The sequence below is a fragment of the Aulonocara sp. 'chitande type north' Nkhata Bay genome, linkage group LG14, assembly GCF_057382095.1.
Source record: "Aulonocara sp. 'chitande type north' Nkhata Bay isolate Kocher_YH1m ecotype deep benthic linkage group LG14, A_spYH_male_GT1.1, whole genome shotgun sequence".
In the NCBI taxonomy this organism is placed as follows: domain Eukaryota; kingdom Metazoa; phylum Chordata; class Actinopteri; order Cichliformes; family Cichlidae; genus Aulonocara; species Aulonocara sp. 'chitande type north' Nkhata Bay.
The window spans coordinates 11,918,363-11,938,704 of NC_141357.1; the positions used below are offsets into that span (position 1 = coordinate 11,918,363).

The 20,342-nt window shown below is 41.5% G+C and overlaps 1 protein-coding gene across 1 annotated transcript; it reads left to right on the top strand.

The window, feature by feature from the left end:
* The first annotated feature begins 9,348 nt into the window (after positions 1-9,348).
* LOC147314189 (von Willebrand factor A domain-containing protein 5A-like) lies at positions 9,349-18,602 on the top strand. The gene is made up of 13 exons (XM_086260944.1): positions 9,349-9,468; positions 11,318-11,365; positions 11,950-12,152; positions 12,242-12,464; positions 13,035-13,201; positions 13,285-13,399; positions 13,539-13,687; positions 13,786-13,874; positions 13,967-14,111; positions 14,820-14,899; positions 14,990-15,104; positions 18,251-18,409; positions 18,495-18,602. The coding sequence occupies exons 2-13, from the start codon at positions 11,326-11,328 to the stop codon at positions 18,600-18,602; spliced, it is 1,593 nt and encodes a 530-aa protein (XP_086117070.1). The 5' UTR covers positions 9,349-9,468; positions 11,318-11,325.
* The last annotated feature ends 1,740 nt before the right edge of the window (positions 18,603-20,342 follow it).

A 20,342-nucleotide genomic window follows, 5' to 3' on the forward strand; every position in this document is an offset into this window, starting at 1 on the left:
TGAAGGTTCTCAGTCATCCAGGTCATCGTAGTCTAAGGAGCTTGGAAAGAAAAGACTTTGCTTTCCAAGGCATGGCATTTCCTTCCTTTTTTACAACAGCTGTGTTTATTAAATTCATATTGATGAATCCAGTGACTTAAAGTTTATCCCGTCTTCACATTTCAGATAGTAGAAACGGCTGTAGAATATGGGTAAAGCCTTTCTTCAATCATGACTAATAACTGAAACTCCTCCAATAATTAGTGAAATGCTACACTACTAAGCAACAAATGAACCTGAATGCTTGTGGCTCAGGAGATGCACTCAAAACAGAGTATAGAAGTGAAATATATAAGTACCAGTCCATTTAAGGTATATTGAATATGAAGAAATAGTATAGTTTAGCTCAGAATAAGTAAGAAAGGGGAAGTGACTTTGAATTTGGCGTGGTTGTTATTGCCAGATGGGCTCATCTGAATATTTTAGGAACTCTTCATCTACAAAATAGTGAAGAAGGCACTAATTCTCCCATTTATGAACTAACTACTTTCAGCTGCTCCCTTGTAACATGGCACCACCACAGTGTGATGCTCCACGTGCGTGATTTTGGCAGTTTCATATCAGAAGCCCTTCCTGCTGACAGTTGCTCTGATATGAGACTGATGACTCCATGAGATAATAATAATGGATTGGATTTATATAGCGCTTTTCAAGGCACCCAAAGCGCTTTACAATGCCACTATTCATTCACTCTCACATTCACACACTGGTGGAGGCAAGCTACGGTTGTAGCCACAGCTGCCCTGGGGCAGACTGACAGAAGCGAGGCTGCCATATCGCTCCATCGGCCCCTCTGGCCAACACCAGTAGGGTAAAGTGTCTTGCCCAAGGACACAACGACCAGGACAGAGAGCCCGGGGATCGAACCGGCGACCTTCCGGTTACAGGATACACTTCCCAAACCCCTGAGCCACGGTCGGAGCATCATGCCTCGTTAGCTGGGGGTCCTGGAGGACCCAGCCAGCACATCCTCGTGACCACTGACAGCTCTGGGGAGTCCGTTTAGCCACCGCCTGCAGTGTCACCTCCTGTGACTTCCACACTGTCGCCTGCAGCGTCTTGTCCTGCAGTTGCCATGCCACCAGCTCGTCCACATCTGGCTCAGCCTGCTCGACCTTGCCCACATCTGGTTCGGTGTCAGCAGCCACCTTCCAGGCCGCTGACTGGACTTCTTCGCCGGCGTGGTCAGCCTCCTCAACTGCTCCGTCGCCACCGCTGGTTCTGCGGTCGGCCTCCTGAAATGCTGTGCCATAGACTTTTGTGCCGTCAACCTCGGGGTCAGCCCCCTGAAGTGCTCAGTGATGAACTATTGAGCCGTAGGCCTGCAGGTCGGCCCCCAGATCAATGTGTTTGAACTCATGACACCTATCCTGTTTGGGACTGTTCTGTGCTCCTGTGCCCTCTGTGGACATTTTCTTTTGGACTTTGTTTTGGACTGGGTTGGTGACCCAGTGTCTTCAGTTTTGCATCATTATTGAATTTTTTGTCATCACTTTCCTTTTCTAGTCTTTTGATTTCTGTTCTGTGTTCTATGGCTGCTGTATCCCTAAGTGATGTCGGCGTCTGTTTTGTTTCCTGTTTTACTTTGACATAAGACACAGACTTTCAATGTATTTAGTTTTGCTTCCCTCGCTCTCGTCATGTCAGATTACTCCCAGCTGTGCTCCCCTTCTGTGTCTCATGCCCTCGTTATCCCAGTGTGTATTTAAGCCCTGTGTTTTCCTTGTTCTGTGTTGGGTTGTGGATAGGGATGGGTATCGAGAACCGGTTCACACTGTTTCAATTCCTTGGAATTGTTTGCCATTTTTGCAAACGATTCCCTTATCGATTCCAGTCGCCCCGAATGACGTCACCACGTTGCGGAGCGTCATTTACCTGGCAGGAAACACGGCGCGTAAGCGGCTCAAACGCTCAAAAGTTTGATTATACTTTACGAGAACGGATGACAACAGGGCAACTTGCAATACTTGCAAAGTAGTTTCATTTAAGGGAGGAAACACTACGAATATGCAAAAGCATTTGCTCACAAAACACGTGATGACCTTAAATGAATGTCATCGTTAGCTTGATAGCATAATTGCCTAAGTCATTTTTTTGTGTTTTCGGAAAACAAGAAAAAACTAATTTTCTAAATATCACATGCATATTTTTAATTGATATTTTCACAGAACATTTAAGTATATGTGAGGAAAAGTATGGAAAAAGAACAAAACCCAACATCATTTCTTTTGTCTAATAAAAGTGACTTAGGCAGATTATGCCTATGACTTAGGCAGTTTTTCTTCAAACTATAAAATGAACATGACATACTATAATGTAACCATAACACACTGTAACTTTTCAATTTTAATCACAAAATGGCAGCTAGAGTAAGGAGACTTACTCACTTCACCTCACCCACCCATTAATTTGCAGAGGAGGCCTGTAGGCTCATAAAAGAGGTGTGCGTGTGTCTATGTGTGTTTGTATCTGTCTGTGTGTGTTTGTCTCTCTCTTCTCTCTCTTTCTCTTCGTGTGCGGGTGTGTGTGTGTGCGTGTGTGTGTGTGTGTGTGTGTGTGCGTGCGTGTGTGTGTGTGTACTATTTGGTAGGCTATGTATACTACTGATGAGGAAGATCATCATAGTACTTGTGGGCCACTCTTGGTAGTACATTTTTCATTGACTGTAAGTCACTGTATTTCCTCAGGGTGATGGGCAACTGAGCAGGAAAGAGTGGGATCCACTTGAATGGCTTGTTGTCGGGTATGCTGATGCGCCGAGGCAGGTCTTCCCAGTCAGATTCAAAATCCAGCTTGTACCTGATCCGTCCATCAGTCAAGTACTGCAAAGCCCGGAGGTCATGGACTGTGGGGTCCCCAACTTTTTTGCCGGGTCGAATATTGGTGACATAGGTGCCAGATAACTTCATGAAGTCATTGTGGTATAGTTGAGTCACCCTGTATGGGGATGGATTAATGCGTGCAGCCTCAAAGATGACAACGTAATCTCGTGGAGTGTAAACGTCTTGCACAATGCGCCGTTCAATTAGACTGTGCATGGAGTCACACTCCATCTGTGTGTGGCCTGCAACTAGAAATTTCTGCTCAATGCTGACACCATGCTTCATGGCCAGGTAAAGGTAGGCGTTGCTGATGGTAGCACACCGGTTCTGATACCCGCAGCCATCACTCCAGACAATGACTTTCTCAATGTTTCTGTTGGCCTGTAGGACAGACTCAAAGTGGTTGGACTGCAGATGTGCAAAAACCTCACTGCTGAGGGAGCCTTCATGTTCTTCCCAAGCATAACAGTACCCATCTCTGTTGTTCATGTTGAAGCAGGTAAAGTTGTGCATCTGTAATTTAGTTTTGTAGTACATTGTACTTGCTTTTGTCTGGGGGCAAAGAAGAACGCGTTGAAGGTCCATTGTCCACACTGAAAGTGTGTCACTGGATTCATTTTTGTCTGCAGCCTTTTCAGCTTGAGCCTGACTCTTCAATCTCAAGTGTGTAGCAAGAGCATCCTCATCTGTATTTCCTACCTTGGCGCTTACACAGATGTCACATTGGCCTTTTTTTGGAATGAACACAGAGTAATCCTGCTCTCCAAAAACCTTCCGAAAGTATGTCTCACTCACAGCACGCTTTCCATTCTCATTGGCAGCATTCTGGTATTCCTTGTGAAGCTCTCTCAAAACTGTTCCTGGCTCCAGGAACTTCTTGTTCTGATAAGAGGGAACCTGGCGGCAGTAATGGGATGGGACTGTAGGTATTCCAGAGAGCCACTCTTTCAGGAAGGCCTGGTCTCCATCTGATATTGGCATATGAGGACCAGTCTTGTTGATCTTGGGGTTGGGCTGGGTATGAGTGTTGGGTTTCATGCCTGCAGTTAACCATGATCCAATGGTTCTCAGGGCAATACCAAGTGTGGAACAGAAAAGATTTTTGCACACAGGTATTTTGCATCTATCTGAGAGTTGCAGGTGGTATAGCAGAGATGTTGTTCTCCTTGAATCAACACCACCTTTCTTCTGTTTTATGGGCACATTTTCAACAACAGTCTGGATATACACCTTGCGTGTCTCCTAGGAAGGCATGGACCAGAAATTGTTGAAGATTCCTCTTCTCTCAACTTCAGTCAGTAGCTCACAACTTCTTTTCGTTGACTTGAAGCAGTGCTGTGATGTGCATGGTGGGCCCATGGCCTTTGGTGGTCTCTCCTGTCCCATTGTATTCTTGTAATTCTCTCCCTTCAGACGCTTTTCTTTGATGACATTTTTCTTCCACGTATGGGGCAGTGGACGCTTGTGACGAACAGCAGAAGTGCTGGGGGTTGGACTGGCTTCCTCTTCCTCTGCTTCCACCTCCCCTCCTTCCTCTTCCTCCCCTTCATCTTCGTCTCCTTCCCCTTTCTTTTCCTCTCCTTCATCTTCCTCTCCTTCTCCTTCCTTTTCCTCTCCTTCCCCTTCCTTTTCTTCTCCTTCATCTTCGTCTCCTTCCCCTTTCTTTTCCTCTCCTTCATCTTCCTCTCCTTCTCCTTCCTTTTCCTCTCCTTCCCCTTCCTTTTCTTCTCCTTCATCTTCCTCTCCTTCCCCTTTCTTTTCCTCTCCTTCATCTTCCTCTCCTTCCTCTGGCTGCTTATCAGTCTGTTGCCCCATATCAACATAATTTCCTCCTTCTCCCTCATCTATATCCACCAACTCCTCTAAGTTCACATCAACTTCCTTTCCTGATGATACAACAGAAAATAAAATGCTGTTGGAGTATCTTAAAATGGTAAATCAAGATGACATCTAAATCTACTTGTGTAGTCAAAATGTCTGCTATGTAAAAAAAAAAAAATCAATTTGTACTATTAATATCAAATCAAATCAATTTATTTTTGTATAGCCCAAAATCACAACAACAGTCGCCTCAAAGGGCTACATGAATATTACTGGCAATAGAGTTCAACCAGTATCAGTCATTTGAACACAGTCAATATAAAGTCCAATTTAACAATTAACAATGAACCCAGGGCGTCCCCCGTCCTTAGACTCTCCTCCTAATAAAAAGCAAATGTTTGAAACATAATATAATTTGCAAACTTGCTGAAAATGCTCAAATTGCCTTTGAAATTGCCAAAGATTTACTCTGGTAGCATGCTGCTGTTAGCTAGCTGCTAGCTTGTACTACATTACTATGCTAATGCTACACTACTAACGCTAATGTTAGCTAGCCATCATACTTTGTTTGCAACAAAAAAGTATTCTTTTAACATGGTCATAACCTCTTTGATTGAATGAAAATACATTTAGTGACCAAAAAACTAAAAAAATATGAACTTTTACCAGATGTAAATGAATCAAAAAGAAGAGCAAGGGCTTCACTTGCGGTCAACCTCTTCTTCTTATCAGCCATTTTGCATACATCAAAACTGCCTAAGTCAAATTGATTGTAGCAAAACTGCCTAAGTCCAATGGTAAAACTGCCTAAGTCAAATTAATGACTTAGGCAAGTATGTTTTTTGACTCTTATGAGTGTTGTGATTGGCCAATGACATAGGCAGACGGACAGGATGATGCAGCAGTGGTAGGGGAGTAAAGTTAGGCAAAAATCTCAATTTGACCAAAAAATGACTTAGGCACTTATGCTATGAAGCTAACGTCATGTTTTTAATTCCGCTCCGGACTCGTGAATCTCAACCCAGCAGCAGCGGTAACGTTTGCACGTCCTCTCCCATTAATGCGGCAGGTAAATAATCAACTAACAGTGCATATTATGTTAGCGCAATCTGCCTTATTACAAAACCGGCCATTACTGTGCATTTAGGTGACCATGATGAGAGAGACAGACAGAGTCTGGCTCAGATGCTGGCAGTTCTCGCTGCAGTCTACCGGTAGCGCCTCCTTTCAGGCCAGGATAGACGAATGTCACCGAGCAGTGACTAAGTTTGTGGTCAAAGGCTTGCACCCATTTGCCACAGCAGATGCCCCCGATTTTCGGTAAGTGAATTTGTTTAATTGTAGGCAGGGACATTACTGGATATTCTTGTGTAATTGCTACTGAATAATTTATAATTTATATACTTTGTTATTGCTACAGAAGAATATTTATTTTATTATTTTACATTTACATTTTTTTTCCCTGGGGACCCTGTGACACCCATTGAAGAGCCGTAGGCTGGATCTCTTAAGATCTCACTGTTGGGTTTGTAAGGCCATGTTACTCCTAAATTTCTATCTTGTTAAAAGAGAAGATATAAAACAAAGTTCTAAGCTAATCGACCTTAGTGTTCTCCTTTTTTAAAAAGAATCGATAAGAGAATCGATAAAGAATCGAATCGTTAAACAGAATCGAAAATGGAATCGGAATCGTGAAAATCTTATCAATACCCACCCCTAGTTGTTGACGTTCACGGCCTCCCTGTGCTGTGTTTGGAAATTATTCTTAGTTCTTGGTTCTGTTCCCGTGGGTTCTTTAGTTTTAGGTTCCAGTGTCCAGTCTAGTTTTGTGTTTATGATTTTGGTTGTGTTTCAGTAATGTTTATTTCTCTGATGAGTCATCCCAGTGAATAGACTGCACTTTAAGTTAACCTCTTGGTTATGAGTCCTGTGTGTGGGTCCTCCATCCTGCCTGCTCCACAGCACACTGCGACTGCTCCGTGACAAAAGATCTGCATTCGTAACTGAAACTACAACATACTCCTAAACAGGAACCAGGAAATAAATACATGTACCAGCAAAACTGGATTCCGTTTCTGAGAAAAGGAAGTGATTGTCAGAGGTTTGTAATTCTAATGAAGAGAGCAGTTTAAGCTGACTTTATAACTTGTTTGGGATCCTTTTCCCCTGTGGCATTAAAATTTTAAGGTTGTGGTTGTTAAATAACACACTGGTGTCATGAAAGGATATTTGTGATAAGCTCAGTTTGTTATAAATTTTACAGATGATAATGTCCTTTTCTTTTGTAAGTTACATTTAAATAAAACATTAAATAGCTGTGCTTTGCTCCTAGGAAGAAGCAAAGTAGTGGTAACTACAGAGGATAGCTACTCAAAAACTGTTCTCTTGCATATGCATGTTTTGTTATAGTTGCATATCACCCAGCACAGTGAATGCTTGTGCATCACCCAATTCACCTACACAATACCCTACACAATAATACACATAAACATACAGTGATATTTTTCAGTGTAAACCAACTGATATTTGTGGAAGTTATAATACTGAAGTTAGGGGATGATGTTATCAGTGCATGTGTAGTGGGTTAGATTTTGTAAATGTTCTGTTTCTGCATGGTGTCTGTGAACGCAGCATGAACATTCAACTTTCCCCTACCTCTCCAATGAGAGGTTGGTTATAAGGTGCAGCTGTGGCCTACACCCTGAGATGAGTTTGATTTTTATTTGGGATTAATAGAAGCTTTAGTGTCTTACTGATTGATTAATTACTTAGGAACCTGCAGACATATCAGTATAAAATGTGCGGGGGCAGCTGCAAAGCCCATAACCAGTGCTTGATATCCATCATGGCCACCTCTTAGCTCAGGGCCTGCAAAACAAGCAGCTTCTCCCCACCAGTTTTAACTGGTTGTAAAACTCTGCCGGGGGGTTACTCTTTTGGGAAGACTAACTGAAGAAAACTGGTTCTGAACAAAAGTTGCGCATGATAATATTTAATCACTCCTTGCCTGCTTTATTAAATAATAATTGAAGGAAGAAGTGTAAATAATGTAAATACCACCATATTTATATCATAGTTCATAATATAGCATGTGTATTTCAGTAATAGCCTATTTATTTTAGTATAATTGTGTGCAGTTCTTAACAGTCCACATGAGTCCAGATTTCCAAGGACACAGATCACATGAGAGTTATCTGTGATACTCCTAACTATAAGTTAACTTCAGTTAACCAAGTCACAAAATTCTTTTATCATTAAAAACAAAAACACTCATATCTCCTGTTAATTATCGCAGTGTCAGCTGTTTAATTCACAGCAACTTCTGCAGCAAATATGGTAACCATGGACACTGAGCGGATGGATCGATGCAGGTCAGACTTTGGGAAGTATCCCTCATGTCTCTTTGAAACTAAAAAGAGGTCATTCATCAACTGTGCAGCTAGTTTTCCAGCACGGTTCTGCTGTAAAACTGCAAAACAAATGGAATGTGTTGATGATGACAATAGTGGGTCTGCCTGGGAGTTTTACTGATGAGCATCAGTAATAAAGTCATAGACAAAACTTTATTTACCATTTTCATGTTGGCTGCAAAATTTTTTTTACATATAAGATCTCATATGTAGTGTCTGTTAGACACAGACACTCCTTGCTCAGAATGGTCGTACCCATGAGAACAACAAATAAAATATTCTTTCAAACACTGTTTGATGCTGTAGTATGTTTTTATTTGATTTGTTCTCATAATAACTTTTCTATTTTAGCAAGATGTGTGTCTGAGTGTGTGGAAGCTGGAAATGTCCTGTTGGGCTGCAGAGTGAAGAAAGAAGCTCTGGGTCTCTGAGGATTTTCTTAATGTGCCTTCACCTTCAACAGAAGCAGATCTACTTACACCATACTGCCTTCAGTTCGGTGCTGAGTGTTATAAATGCTGTTTAATCAGTATTTCTTTACATTTCTTTTGAACTATTTCTATGATCTGTAAGCCAACTATACAACCTTATTTGTGCTGATTAATGAAAGGTATGCACAGTAAATTACAGAATAACGTGGAAGAGTAAGCTCAATTATTTTGAGTAAGATTTTTCAGCACTTCAGAGCTTTTGCAAAGTAAAAATGAAACTCACAGAAGGTATTCTCAAGTAAACAAAAAGAAAACAAACAAGCTATAGCTCCGCCCACCCAGTACATACCGTTTTTTTGAGACAACAAGGAAATGGAATTGTATAGGATGCAAAATACAGTAGAAGTTAAAAGAAATAAGGGAATGAATAGGCGGGGGGAGATTGTTATGTGTAGAATAAGAACAGGGCATTGTTTCCTGAATGGCACTCTTTTTAGGATGGGGAAACATTTAACGGGGCTGTGTAATGTAATTGGTGTGGTGTTATGGAAACAATTGAGCATGTATTTATTAACTGCAGAAGGTATGATAACCATAGGAGAATGATGAGGGTAGAATTGGGAATTAGGGGGGAACTCAGGTTTGAAAAGGTGGTTGACTGGCTAGGATGTCATGAAAGGAAAGGAGTGGTTCTTCGGTTTCTGAGAAGAACGGGATTGTTGAAGAGGATTTAAAGAGCTAAGTGCAGTCTAAGTAACAGCAGAGGGTGGCAGTAATGCAACTTCGATGGATGCAAGCTGCCGTTAAACTGGAAGAAGAGGAAGAACAAGGAACTGGGACGTATCCGACAGAAGTGACTTGTTTCTGCAACGGGGTGTGTAAACACTACTACAAGGAAAAAGAGCTGTAGTCAGCCTGCCCGGATACAACTACCTGTCCACACAGGTAAGCTTCTATTGCGCATGATTCTTCATTTGGGGTCTCGAGTGCCATATTATTCATATTTGACAGGTGGATTTTAACCATCCCGTTCTTCATGAGTTTGTCCGTCAGTTCATTCCTAATGTCACATCATTGGTTTCTGTTTCAGTTTTCATTATTGCCTTTAAAAAAAAAAATGCTTTCGGGTCAAAGTCAAAAATAAAAGTTTCAAAACTGTTTCAAAACAATTTCAAATAGTTTTGTGTTTTGTGAAAAAGAACTACTGCCTTAAGTTAACTTTTAGAACCTAAGAACCTAAGGCAGTAGTTCTCTATTATTGCCCAGGTGCACAGTCACTCTGTCACAAGAAGAAAGATGCAAGTTTTCGTCTGCACAGTGAATCCTCTGACTGGAAGTTATCAACGCATGGAAAAAGTCCTCGGTTTTCCATCTTAACTGGTTTTCTGGTGGCGTTTTTCAACATTTCACTCCGTGTAAAAGTAATCCACATTTTTCTAGTCACAGATTCCTCACATTAATGCGAATCTTTGTAGAAGCGAAGACGCAATCTTAGTAAGACGCGTGTCCAGTCATTGACGTTTAGACGATTTAACGGGTCAAGGGGAATTTGTTTTCTCTTAAGAAAACCGCTCCCATAAAGCATGCACTCTATATAACGCACTCTACTGCGTTGGTCAGGAGCAGGATTTGTTCAGAGTTGCAGTTTTAAATTGATTGGAATGAATTGTTTCACACTGTTGGATTTGCAGATACAAACACAGAACGCATTTAAGGATTTCAGTTCAATAAATAAAAATCTATTTGGTCGATGTTATTGACTCAACTGATAATTAATTTCATATTTTTCGGTGATAATTTGATATGATCTGCTGACAAACCGAAGCATCTAAGCGAAAGTAACCCTTGATGTTTTAATATTTAAAGTTTCGGAGCTCTAATGCGCAGCTGCCATATTAGAAATAAACAGCAACACTGAGAGTGCACTCAGCGTTATAATAGTAGCTAAATTAAATTAAGATTTTTATTTCATCGCTCTGTGTGCGCATATTCTGTTATAGATTTATTTCTAATCACCCTTTTATCATTGTCACCTGATAAAGTGTTTGAATGGATTGCGCTGTATTCATAAGAAGCGCCATGTTACCAGTAGAGCCCCCCCTCCCCCGTCGTTCGTGTGCCACGGTGAAGTCAGCCGCCTCTTATCCGACGGTTAAATTGCTTGCGCCTTTTCAGTAAGCTTTACGGTAGCGCATCTTTGTGTCCTTTGTTGTTGCCCCCAACACACATAGGAAATTAAGCGAAATAAAGCTCTTGGAGTTCTTGTTTTTACCAGTTAAGTTTTTATTTACTTTTCTTTTTACTTTTGCTGGTAATGTGCTTCTTCGTTCATGATTCATTAAAATCCTAAATGTTACCTGCACCCACACTACATTTGTCCCCAGTTTCACCCCAGTCAACTGCAAAATTCCTGAGAGGTTAAAGGACAGTTATGCTCAAACTCAACTAATGCTGCAGCTATAGATTATAATTCTATCGAATATACCGTTGATTAATCAGATAAGAAATACTTTTGTCTTATTAATGAGCAATAACAAAAAAAAAAATCAAAAGAAAAGCAATACAGGGCTTTTAAAATGAACTCCAATGTTTTTGTTTCATTTGTTAAAAAACTAAAAACAACAAAAACAACCCTTTAAATGTCATATTAAGTTTTTGTTTTAAGGAAACGTTTTCTTAAATGCAGAATTTTATATGTATATAAAATATATAAAGTAGAGCATTGTTCCAGGCTGCATAGATGAGAAATATTTCTTGTGTTTAATATTAATATCGCTATGTTTTTGTTTCACAGGAACGATTATGAACCGCTGTGGTCTGCTAACTCTCCAGAGGGAACCAGGTACTGACAGGAAATAAAGTTTTCTCTGCAGACTCTTTTCATTCATGTAACATTCAAATGTAAAGACTTTAATCAGTTGTAGTAACAAATAATAATATATAATTGTTTCACCCTGACTGAGGCTGTACTCAACTATCAACATGAGAATTGCATTGAGGTTCGTGGCCATTTTCATCTTCTACTGGCCAAAGCATACATAATAAAAACGTCTGGGTCTCCCACACTTACTGGTGGAGAGTTCAGGATGGCAGCAAGCTCACTCTGTACAAGTTGGTAAAGTTGACCATATGCATCCTGGGCAGTGGGCTGCTGCTACATATGGCTACGGGTCATGCAGAGTATATCCTTGTAGTAGAAAAGTAAAGAGGAAAATTAATTGATAAAAAATAAATAAATAAATGAATCAATATGAATAAAAATAAATACACATTGCGACACTATCGAACAGTCAGGTTTAAGTATCAGCTTGTTAATAGTTGACTTTTGTGTGGCTGAAATATAACACAAGACACAATCTGTGAATCAACCATTTGCAAAACATCTGTATGGTTTATGTAGTTATTCTAATTCTGTTTGTCTGTCAGTTCCTCTGAAGAGCGTTGAGGTGGAGCTGGAGGTGAGGGACCATGTGGCTACAGTGGTCTCCACTCTGAACTACGAGAACAAGGAGGACAAACCATTAGAGGCTGTTTTTGTCTTCCCTCTGCCTGGAGATGCTGCTGTCTGTCATTTCAGTGCTCAGATTGGACAGATGCAGATTGTAGCTGAGGTGAAGGAGAAACAGAAGGTGAGCTGGACAGTAAATATAACCTGATTATAAGTGAGCTTCAAAATAAACACAGTGAATGTCACTGACATGCATCACCTGTGCTTCAGGCTCGTGAGGAGTATGATGATGCTCTGAGCTCCGGTCAGCAGGCCTTCCTATTGGAGGAGAGTGATCAGAGTCCAGATATATTCTCTCTGAGTGTGGGCAGTCTGCCTCCAGGAGAGAGCGCCTCCATCAGGTTGGAGTACGTCACTGAGCTGGCTGTGCAGGCTGATGATGGTCTGAGGTTCTGTCTGCCTGCTGTGCTCAACCCTCGATACCAACCTCAGGGTAGGACAACTTCAGAATACTTGGACCAGAAATGTTTAAACCATATTAGGTCTTTAACAAACATTGAAAACACTGACAGAATACAATGTATGGCAGAAAATTAAGTCAAGATCCAACTTCATTTTCTAGAAGAAAAAGTGATATAGATATTTTTCATATTATAAACTTTGTAAGAAACCAGAGGCAGATGTGTTGAGTAACCACAGACTGTAACTTTTCAGATTTTCTTGTCAGCTTGATATGTTGCAAGTGAAATTTGAATATATAAAATTGTTATGGGGATTTGTGTATGTTACAGTTTGCTATTAGAATTGATCAAGTATGTGGAACATTTGCAAAACACACAGAGTACAGCTGTTAAATTGTAAAGCTGCTCACACAGCTGCATGGTTCTCTATCATTTGTACTCTGATAATCTAGTTATTCCCGAACAGCTGAAATAGAACTGTTTTTTAAAAATACCTAATTTTACTGAAATCCTTATTCGAAGCAGAGGTTTTTAGCAGCTGAAGTTTTTTCTTGTGAGCAGCCTTATTGTTTACAGCATTTCTAACCTGATACTGTGTGCAGGTAGTGAAGGTGCAGGTGTCCAGGTGACTTCTGTTCCAGCCTCTCTGGTGCCCTACAGTCTGTCTTTTTCTGCCCGAGTGTCCTCTCCTCGTCCAATCTCTAAAGTAGAGTCCAACTGTTCCCTGGACCCTCTGCAGTACCTCAACACTGATCAAACCCAGGCCACGGTAGGTAGAGTGCTGATGTGTCTGCTGTGTGTGGTTGTTGCTTATTACTGAGGAATAAATATGAATGTGTTTGTGGTGTGCAGGTCAAGCTGGCTGCAGGATACAAGTTTGACAGAGATGTTGAACTGCTGATTTATTACAAAGACGCCCACCAGCCCACTGCTGTGGTGGAGGCAGGACAGGCCTCTGCTGAGCCGGGTGAGTGAAAATGGAAGAGGTTGTTAGATACATTTTTATTAGCAAATTATCTTTACTCATCAGCTCAGGAGTTCAATATGTTTGAATAAACACTTAAAGGCGATGTTGTTTTAAGTTTTTTCTGTCTCTGATTTCTCAGGTTCTCTGATGGGTGATCCAGTGGTAATGGTGAGTCTGTACCCTGAGTTCCCCCAGTCTGTGATGTCTTCAACGGCTTCATGTGGAGAGTTTGTGTTCTTAATGGATCGATCTGGAAGTATGAGTAATACTCGCATCCGCAGTGCCAAGGTATCCATCATTTGTTCTTACACTCATATTAGATAGATATTCTTTCACAATGTTCCTCTCACACAGTGGCCTCACCATCTTTTCCCTCTTCCCTTCAGGATACTCTGCTGCTCCTGTTGAAGAGTTTACCAATTGGCTGCTATTTCAACATTTACAGTTTTGGGTCCAGATATGAACACATCTTCCTGTGAGTATCAACAACAACAACAACAAAGGCCCTGCTGTCTTTGCTAAGCTATCTTAATGGATGTTTTGGTGCATGTGTTTATGTGATGGCAGTAAGAGTGTGGAGTACAGCCAGCAGACCATGGAGGAGGCTCTGAAGAAAGTTGAGCAGATGGAGGCTGATCTTGGAGGAACAGAGATCCTGGAGCCCATCAAACATATTTACAGCCAGCCCTCCATTCCCAATCAGCCCAGACAGGTAACACATAAAGTGGGACACTAGGAAAGCTGCACAACCTGTCTGTCAGGTTGTGCAGCAGATAATCTGCTCATAAGAACATTGGTGGTTCGATTCCTGGCTGCATGGCAATGTGTTCTTGATCCCAATGTGCATAATGTAGAGTGAGTATGTGCATAAGATAAGATAAGATAAGATAACCTTTATTAGTCCCACACGTGGGAAATTTGTTTTGTCACAGCAGGAAGTGGACAGTGCAAAAGTTATGACGCAAAAATTAGAATACAATAAGAATAAATACAGTACACAGCTGTACAGAATAGAATAAAATAATATACTATATACAGTAGAATAAAATAGAATAAAAATATACAATAAGATAAAAATAGAATACGAATGCTATATACAACTGAGTAAAAATACAACGATGCCAGAAAAGATTATTGCACTTAGTGTTATTGCACATGTGTGGATGTGTGTGTTTGTTCAGTTAAAGTCTTGTTACTGCTTTATAGAAACCCATGGAAAAAAGGGCCTGTATTCACCCATTTTATTTGAATAGGTGAATGAGACATGTTGCATAAAGAGATTTGAGTGTTCAAGCAGAGTAGAAAAGCACTAATAAAACACAGCCCAGTTACTATTTCTGAAAACTAACTCAGCTCTCAGAACAAGCTGTGTGTTTGTGGGTCTGGTGATATGTCCTTATGTGTAAACTCTCCTCTCTAGCTGTTTGTCTTTACTGATGGAGAGGTGGGGAACACCAAAGAAGTGATTGATCAGGTGAAGAAGAATTCAGGTTCTCACAGGTGAAACCACAAAACCACAGTTATATCTACACAGTTTTTAGGATGTCCAACATGTCCTCTGTGTGCTCAAAGACAATTGTTTTATTGCAGGTGTTTCTCTTTTGGGATTGGGGAAGGGGCCAGCTCTGCTCTCATCAATGGGATGGCCAAGGAAGGAGGAGGTCATGCTCAGTTCATCACAGGGACTGACAGGATGCAACCAAAAGTAAGACATTAAACACAGTTATGAAGGAGGATAATGACACCATATGAAGGACTTACTAAACATACTTAACCAACTCATAAAAGACACAATCTTATTCTGCTGTTTTGATTAATGGTAATAAATCCAATCAAAGGTTTTTGTTTGACACCATCAGCAGATTCCTTAATCCACCTCAACCTGTTTTCCCTGCCATGTATTCTAGTGACTGCTTAAAAAGTCTGCACGTCTTCAACTGGACCAAGTCTCTTGATCAGTTCTCTTCTCTGAGTTTAAACTAATTTTCTCGACAGATCTCCTTGACATTATTTCACACATGCAGTCTTTTTACTCGGAGGTGCAGTACCCTTCCCAGTCTACCCAAGACTGGCAGCCACGACCAGGCCGGCGGACATCCAAGATCCTGCACATCAGCCACGCTGCTTTGCTAGCTAAAACACCGGTGTCGGCACATAAGAACGTTGTCATAGCCTGTCAACGATGTTGATTAGCTGCGTATATACGAATGTGAATCGCATCATTGGCTGGAGCAGCCAGTCACCGGTCACTTACTGACTCACACTCCAACGCAGATTCTCTGTGTGCGGAGCCTGTGCCAGCAGTGCACGATTGCACAGAGGGAACATTGCCTAAGGGTACATCTTTTGCCATCTTACAATGCTGTGATTGCAGCCATTCCCCAACTCTCTGTGAATGGTGCTCATGGCCATTGATCAGTGGTTGTTGATCAATGTTCATGAGTGTTTGCATTAATGATCAAGGAACTGACCTCCCACCCCATGTTCCTTCACTGGGCTGGTTTCAGTCATAATGCAAATGTTCTGTTTATAAGATTGGGGAAACCTGCAGTCAGCTGAGACTGAAGAAGTCACTTAGTTGAGTGACAAAACATTTCTCCCACTGAAAACGCTACATCCAGATGAACAGAATCAACTTTTGGGGATTTACTTACCTGGATGATTGATTATGCATCAAGATGCTGGTAGCTTCAGTTTAACTACCTTGGGGCTAATGATGGAGCCCCACCTTGTATGGGTGAATGCAACAGTGACTTTAGGGAAATATCTTTTGCAGCAAGCCATACCTTCTGCCCAAGTAGCTACCTGGGAGTGCGTGGTCTGTGGTGGTCTGCTTAACGGCGCTAGCGCTCATCTTTCCAGACTAATGTCTCTCTGGCCCGTGTCCAGACACGTTGATATCGCTGCTGCTGCGCTGAGGGAACTGCCAGTTCTATCTCTGTTTCTGGGAACAAAGTGGCTGGTATCCTAAGGAGATTTCAAAAGAGAGAGAAACCAGTAACGGATGAAGTGTGAGAGTTGTGTGCATACTCCACTCAGAGGAGATATGATGACCAGGTTGAAGGGTTGTTGAACGTGAGACAGCAAAGTGTAGCCTCCAGCTCCTGTTTCATCTGCTCTGTTTGGCTGCTGGTCTGGCTATGATATCCAGAGCTGAGACTGACCCGGCCTCCTAATGCTGAACAAAATGACCTCCACACCTGTGAAGTAAACCAAGGGCCTTGATCAGACATGATCTCCACCGGAATACCATGGAGTCGGAAAACATGATCTGTTAACAATTTAGCTGTCTCAGCAACTGAAGACAGTTTTTTTTTCAAGGCTATACGGTGGGCTAACTTAAAAAAAAACAAAACTGTTAAATATGGTGATTATTACAGTTTTGCCTGAGGAAGCAGGGATATGATTGTAGGAAACAGCGACGTTAAAACATGCGTAAAATAGTGACCAGCGAGCCTGATGGGCTCTCAGTCTCTTGGCTGTCCTTAAATAGATTAAGTTCTTATGATCATCCAGATCACAAAAGGATGCTCTGCCCCCCTTGTAAGTGTCTCCATTCTTCTAGGCCCAATTTTACAGCCAACAACTCACGGTCATCTACATCATAATATCTGGGGAAAGACTGCGAGAAAAGAAGGCACAGGCTTGTAGTTTGCCTTGAGAACCTGAGTACTGTGAGAGGACTGCTCCAACACCAGAGTCTGATGCTTCCACTTCTACAATACACAACTTTGAGTGGTCGGGGTGGATGAGAATGGGAGCAGTTGTGAATAAGTGTTTTAATTTTGAAATGGCGATTCAAAGAAGGCAGTGTGTTTGTTCAGCCTCACTTCTAGTACCGGTGCCCACCTCTCAATTTTAAATACACGTAGACATTGAGGGTTCTTTGGGGGGGGGGCATGCTGACACTTGCTTTTGTCTGGCAGGTGAACAGGGGCAGGTCATTGGCACCATGCCCCTCCCATGTTTTAAATTCACTTTTGAACAGCACGAATCAACACCACATATGAATGGGCAGAGTGACGCATGGGGTCGTCACAAACTGCTGATGCCAGGAGAACAGGAGAACTTCACTGCTGCTGCAGGACTGGAAGCGGCCTCCTTGTCTCCACCCCAGAGTAAAGGAACCCTCTCCTGGGTCTGGTTATTGCCTCAGATAATAATACTGATGGCTTTGGTCTGGTGGGTAATGGTAGTGAAAAATTGGTTATTAAGGGCTGTAGCAGGGATGGGAGGATTTAACAGGATCAAAGGGAGATGTAACTCGTTAGCTAACCTAATATCAATTAGGTTCTGCTCAGCTCCTGAGGCTTGAAGTGACCTAGTGATCTAGTTGAGACTGAGGATGACCAGAAGGAGAAGCAGAGATTCAGTGGAAGTGAGGGATTCGCCCAACCGTATGCCCGAATTTACCAGTGGGCGGAGTCTTTTGGCCAAATTGGACAGGTCGCCATAAAGTGATTTGGAAAATTTCTCTGCAACGGAAGCATCTCTCCCTTTCTTCAGCTGGAGGTGGCGACACTGGGACTGGGATCGGAAACAAAGGGAGTCAGGACAAAGACAAGCTATGAAAGAGAGAAAGCATTCATTGGTTACCTTACCCTTGATCTTTTCCCCTGTATTTTGGTCCATAGTTTGCATGTTGGAATAAATGTCTGAATGTATGGTTGATTATGTGTCTGTTTATGTGCATGTATGTATGTTCAAACATGTTATATACATTAATAATATTATAAGTCAAGTTAAACATTACAGCAGCAGCAGATACATATTGGAGAGCAGACCTGCAGTGAGTAAAATGTCTGTTCCAGCTGTTTGTGTATATTTGGAAAGTTTTTCATTATTTTTCAGGTGATGCAGTCGCTGCGATTTGCTCTGCAGCCAGCTGTGGTCGACATCTCAGTCACATGGGATTTACCAAAGGAAGTGTCTGTCACTGTCCTCTCTCCACCAATCACAACACTTTTCCAGGGTCAGAGGTCACTGATTTATGCCCAGCTCACTGGACAGGTAGGAGCAGCAGCCTCTCATGTTGTTGTTTAGGTATTTGATGACAGTGATTAACGTGACTTCTAACACTGTAATTCTGTGTCAGAGCTCAGAGGCAGCAGAGGGCTGTGTGACGCTGACGTACAGCCTGGCAGGTCATCCCTCTGAGAACCAGCTGCACTTCAGTCTCAGACCTGCAGAGGACGCTGGGTAAAACAGTTTAACACAAACAACACTTCTGTTTTGAATTGTGAGTTTCCACGTGTTGAATTTAAAACAGTATTTTCAGAAACGTAACTGTACTTACTGGAAAACAGTTAATAATACCCAAACCTAATGCTGTGTGTCTAGTTTTAAACATGTTTCACTTTTTCCTAATCATTATTTCTTGGATTAGGGATATCATAACATCTAATAGTATATCATTACTGACCACAAACATATTAGACATGACAGAGTAATCTCAGTCTGCAGTTTGTGTGAAATCAAGGAGACATTGTTTGAATTCAAGTCCAAACACTTTTGTGCAATAATCTGACACTTTTACTCTAAAATACACTAAGAACAGACAGATTGACACACACAGGAACATCACCAACAACAACTAATTTGTGTTCTCAGAGCCTGCTTTTGTAAAGAATGACAGACTTGTCTGTACATTGCACACTGTACAGACGTCAAACAAAACGTCAAACAAAGCCTGTTTGACGTTTAGAGGAAAATCCATCAGCAGCAGAAAGAAATCTGTGAAAGATACTGTCAGGACTCCTTCAGACTGATTACTGCGGTTACGTCAGTGGTTCCCAAACTTTCTTTTGCTAGGCCCCCTCTTTATTTTAAAAGAAAATCTTGTCCATGATTTCGACAGGGGGAACAAATTGTGGCAGGATCAGCCTGTCATTATTTGTGTTCCACTATAACTTTACTGTATAAAGTGTCAAAATGTCAGGGATAGTAAGTCATTATAAGAAGTTTTTGTGAACTAAAAATCCAGAATGTGGGATTCTGTTTGTCCGTGATTTGGAGAGCCCAGGGTTGCTCCCGACGCAGGGGAAACTAATTCTGCCAGGGAGACCTACCTTGGCACTTGTGCAGGTGAGGCCAAAGGCAAGATATGCTTCACCATATTTTCTAGTCTTTGGCTTGGAAGGAAGTTAGTTTGGAGACATAGTTGTGGGAGCCCTGTCAAAAACCTGTCCATTATCATAGCAGTGTCCAAGCATTCTTTTTTTCTTTAATTCATAACACTATTTAAATTCAGGCACTATCTCTATTTTTAACATTACTCGTCAATACTTTCCCGTTGGAGCTGTATCAGATGACCCTAAACCATCCCTTAGGTATGCTGCAACTGGGTTGTTGGTGGCTTACCATGATACACTGAGCATTTTATTTTCACTCTCCATGTGTTTATACACCAAACTGCACTTCTCTTGCTTTCTCTCTTTCATAGCTTGTCTTTGTCCTGACTGCCTCTGCTTCCTTCTGTGGGATTTCTGCCTTTCTTTGAGGTCTAGGGAGCGGACCCAGCTTTGGTGTTACTTTAAGGACAGCTCGGGAATTTCTTAAGCTAATGGGTAGTTTTTCTTGTACTACACAAACTACTACCTGCTTGTTAAAAAGTAACTTCAAAAAGTTAGTAAAGTCAAACCCAGCTCATGGGTCATTCTGTTTGAAATCAACACAGGACTTCTGCTCAACCATCCATGATTTTCATAAAAATGTTATGGTACAAAGTTTGGGCACGTATAACGACTACTGTGAAATTTTAACTTCAAATATTAAATACTACACAAGATATTTTCTTCAAAAAATGCTCTTTTGAACTACGCTGTACTGCTAAAACAAAAATATCAGTAGGTTGTCCTGTCAAAATAGAATATATGTATATTTTTAATTTGTGAGACCCAAGTGACTCCATTTCAAATAATAACATTTTGTCAGGGTCCTGGGT

Coding starts and splice junctions, on each gene's coding strand:
- LOC147314189 (XM_086260944.1), top strand. CDS start 11,326: ATGAACCGCTGTGGTCTGCTAACTCTCCAGAGGGAACCAG. Junction 13,202..13,284: donor CTGATCAAACCCAGGCCACG/GTAGGTAGAGTG, acceptor TGTGGTGTGCAG/GTCAAGCTGGCTGCAGGATA. Junction 13,688..13,785: donor CTCGCATCCGCAGTGCCAAG/GTATCCATCATT, acceptor TCTTCCCTTCAG/GATACTCTGCTGCTCCTGTT.